This window comes from Pangasianodon hypophthalmus, chromosome 8 (assembly GCF_027358585.1).
Source record: "Pangasianodon hypophthalmus isolate fPanHyp1 chromosome 8, fPanHyp1.pri, whole genome shotgun sequence".
In the NCBI taxonomy this organism is placed as follows: Eukaryota; Metazoa; Chordata; class Actinopteri; order Siluriformes; family Pangasiidae; genus Pangasianodon; species Pangasianodon hypophthalmus.
Genome location: NC_069717.1, coordinates 13,890,469 through 13,901,627, shown reverse-complemented (window position 1 = coordinate 13,901,627; position 11,159 = coordinate 13,890,469). Strand labels below are relative to the sequence as shown.

At 37.2% G+C, this 11,159-nt stretch overlaps 1 protein-coding gene across 4 annotated transcripts; it reads left to right on the top strand.

Moving 5' to 3' along the window:
* The first annotated feature begins 3,020 nt into the window (after nucleotides 1–3,020).
* hsd17b3 (hydroxysteroid (17-beta) dehydrogenase 3) lies at nucleotides 3,021–10,420 on the top strand. Of its 4 annotated transcripts, none has more exons than XR_004578552.2 (11): nucleotides 3,021–3,373; nucleotides 5,287–5,333; nucleotides 5,443–5,518; nucleotides 5,727–5,834; nucleotides 5,970–6,037; nucleotides 6,662–6,706; nucleotides 6,849–6,883; nucleotides 6,966–7,047; nucleotides 7,906–7,971; nucleotides 8,159–8,324; nucleotides 8,531–10,420. XR_004578552.2 is itself a non-coding variant. In XM_026924897.3 (11 exons), exons 1-11 carry the CDS (start codon nucleotides 3,232–3,234, stop codon nucleotides 8,624–8,626), a joined length of 915 nt encoding a protein of 304 aa, XP_026780698.3. In that variant the 5' UTR covers nucleotides 3,024–3,231; the 3' UTR covers nucleotides 8,627–10,420. The 4 variants fall into 4 exon arrangements, 2 of the variants coding, with proteins under 2 accessions (XP_026780698.3, XP_034162288.2); XR_008302193.1 differs by having other exon boundaries at nucleotides 8,146–8,324; XM_026924897.3 differs by having other exon boundaries at nucleotides 3,024–3,373; nucleotides 8,175–8,324.
* Nucleotides 10,421–11,159: the final 739 nt, after the last annotated feature.

Sequence of the window (11,159 nt, the reverse complement as noted above, 5' to 3'; positions counted from 1 at the left end):
ATCCCATTGTCCTCTGCTTTCCATGGATGCAAACCCATAATTCATATACATCCTGGACTGAGAGAGAGAGAGATCATCAGCTGGTCATCACAGTGTCTCAAATCCATGTCTCCATGTGCCTGCACTCATATCTGCCTTCACCTCCATAGAAAGTCCTGATTCTTCATGCCAAGTAACCTTCCCCTGGAGTATCAGGAGCATCACAAAGTTTTCAGCAAAGCAAAAGCCAGTGGCCTGCCTCCTCATCGTCCATACAACTGTGCCATTGAGCTCATGCCTGGTACCATGCCCCCTTGAAATTGCATCTATCCTCTCTCTGCCACAGAAAACCAGTCATGCAAGAATAAATCGCTGAAGCCCTTGCACAGGAGTACATGCGTCTCTCAACATCTCCAGCATCAGCCAGGTTTTAGTTAGTGGAAAATAGAAGGTGGTCTCAGGCCTTGTATTGATTACTGTGGACTCAACCAAATCACTATTAAATAACGCTACCCTCTACCACTAGTCCTGTCAGCCCAGAGAAGCCAAAGTTTTCACTGGACCTGCGCAGTGCATACAACCTCATCCTCAACAATGAGTGTGAAACAGCCTTTAGCACCACCTCTGGCCACTACAAGTACTGCGTAATGCCATATGGGCTCTCTCTTGCCTTCTTGGTGTTTCAGTGTCTAATAAATGACATGCTCAGAGACATGCTGAGGAAATTAATAATTGCTTATATCGATGACATTTTACTCATTCCCGAGAAACTCGTGTCCACCATGTAAAATAAGTACTTCTTCAACTAATGCAAGCCCACTTATATGTCAAAGGAGAAAGATTAGGGGGAAAATCCAAGTTACATCCAATGGCGTTCTTTATGAAAAAGCTGAAAACAGCCAAAAGGAACTACGATGTGGGTAACAGGAACTACAGGCTGTAAAATTAGCTTTAGAAGAATAGAGACACTGGCTAGAAGGTGCCCTGCATCCATTCCTGGAATATCTAAGAATAGCCAAACATCTCAACTCCTACCAAGATAGATGGGCTCTATTCTTCACCAGGTTTAATCTCAAGATCTCCTTCCATCCCCATTCTAAAAATGGCAAGGCCAACTCCATTTCCCACATGTTCCCTGCTTTGCCCAAAAAAACAAACTGATGAAATCATTTTCCTCGGATCATGTTTTGTAGGTGCACAAACCTGGGATCTGGACGGAGAAATAGCCCAAGCCAATTGTCTTCAGTCTCTTGAATCCTGCCCCCATGGAAAAACCTATAATCAACTCAGTCTGCGGGTTAAACTCATTGCTTGGGCTCACACCTAAAGATCGAAATAAAATTCTCCCTTCCCATAAATCACTTATTAAACAAATGCCACGCTTACTAGACCCATGGTTCCAATGGCGACCAAAAGCTCCAGAGGGCCCCGCCAGTGAACAAACTAATACAAACTAATCAAAGGGTAAAGAGAAACAGGTGCAAATGATCAAGACACATTAGGGAGACAACCAATGACAAGATATGATTGGAGACAGGATATGAATCCACACAAAAACACACGTGGCAACATAAACAAAGACATAACCCAGAAGCACATGCTGTGGCACTTTTGCATTCGGCGCTCAGCACGAGGGGGGAAAACCTGACAGTGGGCTTCTTGTCAACTATGATTTTATCCAGAAGGGAGACTGCCCTGCTACCAAGAGAAGAGGCATGAGGATGACCAGAGGCATCAAAGTTACTCAGCTATAGGTAGTTTTAAAAACAAACTTGGAATGCTTGCAATGTCTTTTTTTTTAATGATCAAATGACAAAACAGATTTATTTTCTATTATGTCCCCAACTGTCCTAAAAATCTAGATTAGACCATAAATGTGTCAGTGAGGACAATGTGCCCTCTGACCCCTCCAGTCTTCTGGATAATCTCCCGACTTTAAGAGAGTTTTGTAGAAGAAAGTTGCCCATACCACTGAGCAGAGCCAGTGGACACATAATAAATTCCTCTCGCTCCTTTTTCTGAATGTACCACATGGATGTGAATGAATACATCAAGGTTTCTTCCACATGTTGTCTCTGGGAGTTTTTCCTTTCCACTGTTGCCTCTGGTTTACTCATTAAGGATATAAATATAAATCTACATTCAGATTTTTGTAAAGCTGCATTGTGACAATGTCTTTTGTTAAAGATGATATACAAATAAAACAGAATTGAATTGAATTGAATTAACCTGCATTTCATGGATATGGGATTAATTAGTATGGGATTAAAACCACGATTGCTGTGCAAACCTATCATTGATTTTTTTTTACCAAAAGGTATACTACATTACACTACCATACAAAAATCTGTGGCAAAGTGCCACAAAACATAAACAACAGAAATAACCTCTAACACAACAATGATTTTTTTTTAATTTGTCAAAAACAACTGGTCTAACATTAGCTTTGCACTTGGGTAAATCAGCAGAGTGTGAACATACTAGCTATCTAGGATTGTAATATATAAACAATAGATATGTAGTCCACACAAAACAATAATTCCAAACAATTCCACACACTGCAGATTTTCAGCTTTGCATGCTTTTAGAACTTAGACTTAATCCAAATGCTATTAACACAAAGCTTAACTATAACGGTAATCATAAATTCTTTATCCATAAACCTCAGGAACTCAAATCCAAGGTTAAAATAAAAGAAAAGTAGATTAGTTGTTGGAAAAATACCGACTATCTTACAGGGCCCTGAAAAATGTCCACACAAGCCCACACGATCAGATCCTGACAAGGACAGAAAAACAAGGACGTGCATACCAATAAACTGAAAAATAACAGATTTGTCACAATGTGCTTGCAAACACTGGTTCACTGAACTTGGCATGTCCTTTGAATGTCACTTGCATAGGGCAAGACACATGGTAGTATTGTTCTCTAATCTTGTTTTCTGATCTTGTACTTTAAACACACTTTTTTGTCAATATCATGTACTTCACTTTGCCTTTATATAATAACATCATGTTCAGGAGCACAGCCAGACTGCCAACCAAATTCCCACAAACCAATGTAATTGGGAATGTGAAACTTGTTGGGCCTGATTGGGTGAGTCTGCCATCAGTCAGTGGGAGTGTGTGTGTGTGTGTGAGCTGGAGGGTTGTGTTTGAGAAGCCAACAGAGGAGACAAGCAGTGCAAAAGGGACCAGGCTTGCTGTCAGGATACACTCATCTCCTGTCCTAAAGGAAGCCTGTGGTTCTGGAATGGCACTGATGGAGCTTATCTTTGTCTTGAGTGGTGCCTGCGTTGTCCTCTTTTGGCTGGCACGCATGTTTATGATGCTCGCTCCGAAGGTCTGTTGGCCAATTCCTGGGAATTTCTTTACCTCGATGGGAAAATGGGCAGGTGAGGTATTCTATACTCAATAAAATCAGTGCACAGACATCTTTATGCCATATGCCATGCTTATATGTTGCTGTTTTCATATTTCTGTCTGTCTATGCTTCCTTTCATTCCAATTTGGCTGCCAAGTGTGTGCATAGGTGTTGGCTCTTAAAAAAAATCGTAAACATCTTGATTGCTCTTGGCAGTTTTCAGGAGAACCCCATAAAAGAGAAACCAAAGGAAGACTCTAGTGAAGTTGACATGAATTAAAAACTCTTAATGAATTATGAGAAAGGATACCTCAAGACGTATTCTTGGCAAGGTCTTACACTAATTGCAATCTACTGCCTAAATGACTCACTATGTGATTCATGAGAGAAACCAACAAGTGGTCAGTCACCTTACATGCCCCGTGACTCATTGTTCTGCGTTTCGGAGCTCGTCACCACTCCCCCCCTCATTCCCCCTACCCCCCACTGACTATGGTTAGCCAAAACAATATTAAGTGAGTTACTGTTTTACGCTTAGACGTAATAAGGCCTGGAATTACACTTGCATTATTTCCAAAAGAGAGACCCTCCATTGATGTGGGATTCCACATTGAAAATGCAGAACTTGTTCCCAAGCTTTGTCTCTTCACCATTCTGGATGTACAAGAGGCAAATGAAAAAGGCAATTAGAACGCTATGTTCCAGGGCGTATTATTACACGATTTCCTTCCCCTTCAGTTTGACAAGATCACTTTGGCATGTGTGAATGAATGGTCATTCACAAACTGCTTGAACTGTCATTTTGTGTGTGTGTGTGTGTGTGTGTGTGGTTTTATATTTTCCCCACTTGCCTGAATTGTTACTGGAAAGTGGGAGAAAACCCGTTTAAGAAAAAAACAAGCAGTGATGATTGTGGGGCTCAAACAAACAAACAGGGTGTGCTTTCGGAGAACATGCTGAACAGCTCCTGGCTGCAGTGCTCCCTGATCCTTTATCAAGCCTCTGGGCACACACTGTCTTCTCAAGTACACACTGTTAAAGCACACACACACACACACACACACACGCACATATGCACACAGTCTGTCACCTACCCTGTTCTGCCTGTATGTGAAATGCTGACTGATAAATTCTTATCATCTTCTGAATACTTATAAACTGAAGATGCTTCAAAGAAAATTGGACACTGGCTACATGCCAGATCATTAAGCCATGTCAAACTCTGATGTGTGACATTGACAATACTAGTGGACTAGAAAAAAGACACGAGTAATTCATTTGTTTGTTTGTACCACCCTGTTTTTCACAGAGAATATAATGTGACTCACATGTACTCATATGACAATCTCTTTTATTCAAAACAGTTTGCAGTTCAGGCACACACAGTCCAAGTGGAATTGTGGCAAGAAACAGTGGCTCTGTGGTTGAGGTTTTGGGTTAAAGATTGGAAGGCTGTGAGTTTAAATCCCAACCTTGAGCAAGACTCTTAACCCTCAACTGCTCAGTTGCATCCTATTTTCATTGTAGGTCACATTTGGAAAAGCATCAACCAAATGAGCAAATGTAAATGTAAGTATATATCTGAGCATTTGAGTGTTAATGGCGTTGCTCAAGGGACCAATAATTCTATTGTAGCCCTGGGATTTAAAATAATTACTAGCACAGTCTCTTAACTGCTAAGATACTTGTACAAATAGCAACACGTACTAATAGAAGTCATTGGCTAGTATTTGGAAACTTATAATAAATTATAGTTATTAATATTGTTTGTGTTTAGGTTGCCATTAATCATCACTGTCTGGCAACACAATATAATAATGCAATGATGTAGTACAATGAGAGGAAAGTTTAATGTATGATTTATGTGTCATTTGCCTTTATGTAGGCATGTAATGTTTATTATTATTATTATTATTATTATTATCCTAATTATCTCTGTTGCAGTCATCACTGGAGGGTCAGAAGGAATAGGAAAAGCTTATGCAGAAGAGGTATCTCAACCACCCGGATTTTGCAGTACAGGATTTTGCACACACTGTATTTATTTATTACTGTTCCAAATCATTTTCCTACTAATGTCAGTTATAAATTTCTTCCCAGTTTGCAAGACTTGGGCTGAATGTGGTGATCATTAGCAGGAGCAAAGAGAAGCTTGACAGAGCTGCAAGAGACATAGGTGGAGTGTCTGTGAAGGTTTTCAAATGTTCAGATCATGTTTTATGTCCACTAGTGATACATAAATCAATGTGACTGGACTTGGATCATAATTTTCTGTGACTTTTGCCAGTTCATGAGTGACTCAGGACATTACAATCTAGTACACATAGATGGAGTGCTTTGGGCTAGTGTCTGGCCTCAGACTGACTTCTCTCCTTTCCCAACAGAGGTTAAAATGGACAGAAAGGTCATGGTCATAGCCGTCGACTTTACCAAGGATGATATCTATGGATGCATTAAGGAAAATATTCAGGGTTTGGATATCGCCGTTTTAGGTTTGTTGGCTTCAACCTAACATGCAAATCACACTTGAAGAGCTTGATGGTGTGAAATGTTAGTGTTAAACCGTCAAAGGTCTAATCTAATCTAATCTGATCTAATCTGATCTAATAATTTTCTTTGTGTTACAGTTAATAATGTGGGAATTCTGCCAAGTAAGGTGCCCTACAAATTACTTGAAACAGTTCATCTGGAAGAGGTGAACTCAGTATTTTATAGGTTCTTTACTAGAAATTTAGTATGGTCTCACTTTTTTCATACATCATACATCAGCATTTTTCATATAAAGTATCAGAAAATATGTGGCATTGAATGTTAAGTCACCATTTACTCTGGACTTAACTTGTATAGTTCATACACAAAATATTTATTTTACATAGATATTGTCTGGGTCCTTTGGCTAACTAGTTAGACATGAGACTGAAAAAGGTTTAAAATTGTATAAGGGATTGTGAGGGGTGTGGAATAACAATTTCTGAGGCTGGAAGGGACAGAAAGAAAACCGAAAGTGTACAAAATAAACAAACTACATTGACAGCATAGCACTGAAAAAATTTTTTCAGCACTGAAAAAATATTAAATTAAAATTTTCAGCTAAAATGTACTTAAAATGTTTACAAACCTTTGATTTATATATAACATTTTGGCACAGTGGTTTATCATCTCGATTTATTTTTGTCAGCTGCAATGATGTGCAATAAAAAATAGGGTCAATGTGCACTGGTGTGTGTGTGTGTGTGTGTGTGTGTGTGTATGTTTGACAAATATGACTAAAGCTGCTAACATTAGTTTTATATTTAACACCTGTTCTATTCTCTCATAGAAAATTCATCAAATGATCAACTGTAATGTCAAAGCAATGGTCAAGGTATGATGACTCCAGTCAATTTAAGTCCGTTCTTTTATAACAATATGTTCATGTAGTTATAAGTAGTAGGCAAATTTTTGTGCATGTACTGCATATTTATAGGACATTTGACACTTGCCCTTGTATTATTTTTTTAATACAGATGTGCCGCATTGTCCTTCCTGGAATGGTGGAAAGGTAAGCAGTAACAGGTTCTTCAGATCTATATTTATGGTTGTGCTCCATTAATGACAGCTTCACTGTGTCTGTGTTTCCCCAGAGGACGGGGCGTCATCCTGAACATTTCATCTGGCATTTCTAAAATTCCCTTCCCCATGTACACTTTATATTCAGCTACAAAGGTCAGTATATATACAGCATCTAAGCTGAATGTGTCAACCTATTGGATTTATATGGCATATATGGCAAAAGTGTTCAAATGGTACGCCATTATTTAATTGCAACTCAATAAACATATTTGAAAATGATTAAATATTACAAAGGTAGCTATAGAAAGTGCACAAAAGTAGATTATTGCAAGAAAAATCTGAATATTTTATTCTCTACTCTAGTCATTGTATAATAAGCTATTTTATTATATTGGTTTATACACTTCATTACATTTAAAATATCTATATAGGCATCTAATTTCTTATTTTACCTAAATTTCAAACATGAATTATATCTACTAATGTATTTCCCCATTAATAAACCCTATTTAGACAACAGTTTAGCACACTTATGGATTCATAGACCAAGTGTTTATGTTTGCAAGATGTATTCAAAGCAAGTTATAAACTCTAACTATTTATACCCACATATATCCAATTATATCCACATTTGAATCCGCAGAATTGTTAACATGTTATGCTGATTTGGGTGCACCTAAGCATAACAGAGCACTCAATTAAAGTAAGGCCACAATGTAGTGTTTATAATCCCTACAATGATAATCAAGAGATCAGATCATAATGGAGATATCATGTCATTTTTAAATTTGAAAATGTGATGAAAATTATGAAATTATGATGAAAATTGCTGTTAATGCAATGTCATACAAACAGTTCAACAGCTCAAGCAATAGTTACCTTACCACAGGAAGTTGAGTTTCCTTAAAATCATGTTTATATAAAAAGAGGAAAAGTTGGTTGCTTTCATTTTAACAGCACTTGCATTTGTGATCACCTGGATCATTTGAATAATGGTTTTATCTCCCTCAGGTGTTTGTTGACATATTCTCACGAGGGCTTCAAGCAGAATACAAATCCAATGGAATTCTTATTCAGGTAGGTTTCAGCATCAATGAATGTCACAGTGCATTTTCTCACTAGTAGCTACTTTGTAAGGAGAATTAGACATAGAAGAAGACATACTCTATTTTTGTTTTTTTTTTTCCTTTTGGGTAATATTTAAGATAAGAGCTGAATTTCGAGGAAATGAATCCCATGTTAAATATATAGTATTCTCATCAAGGACCTGGCTCTTCCAGAGTGTGTCTCCTTTTGGGGTCTCCACTGCAATGACGGGCTATCAGAAACCAAGCATTATTACTTTCACTCCTGAGGGGTTTGTGAGGAGCTCCCTGATGTATCTGAAAGCTGGAGAGCAAACATATGGCAGTGTCAGCCATGCAATCCTGGTAATGAAATAAAAAACACTTTTTTTTTGCCTACAAGTGGGGGAGAATACATGCCAAGAATAAAGCTAAGGTTATGCCTCATTCAAGAGCCCAGTAGTGGCTCTACTGAGCTCCTTAAATCATACTTTATCTACTAGAAGTGACATGTCCTGACAAACCAGTACTGTATCTTAATATTATCTTGACAAGTTTCCTTTATCCTGCAGGGCTGGATCATCCAGGCAATCCCCACCTGGGTTCTGAGGAGAGAAGCACTTCACAATGCATTTCAGGACTATGTAAAGAAGCAGGTGGGCGGCTGAGGGCTGTGTTTGTAATCTAGCACTTTGATAGTGCATATTATTTCTTCATGCCACTAGTAATTGTTGTCACCATCTGAAAACCACTGCTTGGGAAGCTAGAGGAAGTCAGGGTCATACTAAATGCCTTATCAGCACCCTAAGATAGCAGAATCTCAGAATGTACTTGACTATACTTCCCATGTGCAAAGACTCTATGCTCCTTAATTGGTCTCAAGATAAAGGAGAAATAATGAAATTATACAACAGGTAATTTTTTTGTGCCAAGTCCGTTTGAAGGCAAATTGCTTTTAACTGAATTATGAGGCACGTTTATCAAGTACACATCATCTTGTCCAGGGTTAGTGACCCTTATATGAAACCAGTGTGGGGAGAGAAAAATTTTAGAATACATGGCTCCATCTAGTGGGCACAGCTCATCTCAAATCAAATCTGCTGACATTCAGAGAATATATGTATATGCAACTATATGAAATTTAACAATAAGAATGTGTGTGGACTGTGTGTATTACTGTGCAAGTGTATATATATATATATATATATATATATATATATATATATATATATATATATATATATATATATATATATATACCAAAGTCTTAGGCACATGCAAAGAAATGCTGTAGAGCAAAGAAAAATAATGAAATTGAAAGTTTCTACATTAAAAAAATACTATAAAGGGCAGTAAACAGTAATAAAAGAAACAACATCAATATTTGGTGTGCTGGCCCCTTTTAAAAAATAATTTAAAAAAATTAAATAAAATAAGCACAATTAGTACAATTTGTGCAATTTTATAAGGAAATTATCTGGTAGGTTTTACTGTAATATGCTGCTTTCTTTCCTGACTTACAAACTTTTTTTCTAATAAACGTTCTAATAATGTTTGGAAATCTAAGAGGTTTTTGTTCTGACTTAATAATGTAGAAGTCATAAAATAAAAATATATAACAAAGTTTATACTAAAAAAAATAGGTTGTCTAAGACATTTGCACAGTACTGTATACAGTATACAGTAAAGAGTGCTTACTTGAGTTACTATAGACTTCCTGTCAGCTCAGACCAGTCTGGTCATTCTCCTCTGATCTCTCTCAAAAAGGTATTTTATCCTGCAGACTCTCTACACCTTGTTTTTTGCACCATTCTGTGTAAATTCTAGAGACTCCTGTGTGAAAATCTCTGGAGATCAGCAGTTTCTGAAATACTCACACCAGCCACATATGTAAATATATATGATCTCTGTGACTTTAACTGTGGTATGGTTGTTGGTACCAGATGTGTGTGTATGTGTGTATATATATATATGGTGTCCCAGATGTCTCCATACATAGGGGACTATGTTTGCCAGCATCCCCTCGGCTGTGCCTTTGTCAGTGGATGTTCATGGACGTCACCCTCTTGGCGGGTCCGCAAAACGCCCATTCTTTTTGAATTTGTTAATAAGTTTAGCCACAGTGTTGTGTGTGATATGCTTGCCATGTTTCCTGTTAAAGTCCATAGCAACCTTGCAACAGATTCCTGATCCAGCCATGGATCAACATGTTCTTCTTTTGTTAAAGGCTTTCTTAAAGAAGGCTATTTGAAAAAAATATATATCATGGGACACCCTGTGTATATCTATATCTATATCTTAATCTATATATATAGATTTATATATCTATATATATATATACACACACAATCAAAGGTTCAATCATGTTTTATGTATCCCAAAATGCAGATAATTTATATTCCCCCCGACCTGTGAATGATAAGATTTAATACAAAAATAAATAAATAAATAAATAAATACATGAGTATACTAGCAGTATATGCACACACTCATTACAATTCAAAAAAGCACAGTGATTAAGATTCTGGTGTTTAATAAAAAGTTTTAAATAAATGAAAGTCTAATTCCAACAAGTCTAACAAGCTTGCTTTGTGAACATTAGTCCTGCAGAGGACGCCCATCAGCTGCAGGTTTCTAACTCTTCAAAACACTTCAAACCTCCAGACTGACTGGGGGCAGGCACTTAAAGCAGGCGCTTCACCTTATAAAGTTGTTCATTCTTGAGTGGTTAATTTACGTGATAAGGAAAATACTACCTTCAACTGATAAGGGCTTGGAATTTACTGGAATTTTTCAAGTGCTCGTATAATACAGTGTAGTTCTCATGAAACAAGGATAAGAAATAAGCTATCTGCTGCAGAAACACTGACCTACACTGATAATGTAATATTTGGTTATGTTTCTAATAGAAACAGAAATTTTTACAGACATTTTGACCTGTTTAAACTGTTTAGATTTTAAACAAAAGTTCAAATGAAATGTATTTGAAGACCTTTTTGTGTCCTTCTGTTAAACCGACAATGTGGAGGTTGTACTATGGCTTTATTTAGGCTATGGTTGTATTAAGGCTTTTTGGAGTGTAAGGTCAAACACTACAAAAAGCCTAAATTTTCGTTACATGCCTGCTGTAGAAGTAAGGTATCATTTATAACTTTTTAAAATTCAGTTATGTTAGAAATTATACAATTCTGTGAGTAGAAG

Bases quoted from the DNA above. Each gene is read 5' to 3' on its own strand.
- hsd17b3 (XM_026924897.3), top strand. From the start codon at position 3,232: ATGGCACTGATGGAGCTTATCTTTGTCTTGAGTGGTGCCTGCGTTGTC. The intron at 5,519-5,726 runs GTGGAGTGTCTG...CTTTCCCAACAG, and splicing joins CAGAGCTGCAAGAGACATAG to AGGTTAAAATGGACAGAAAG. The intron at 6,884-6,965 runs GTAAGCAGTAAC...GTGTTTCCCCAG, and splicing joins CTTCCTGGAATGGTGGAAAG to AGGACGGGGCGTCATCCTGA.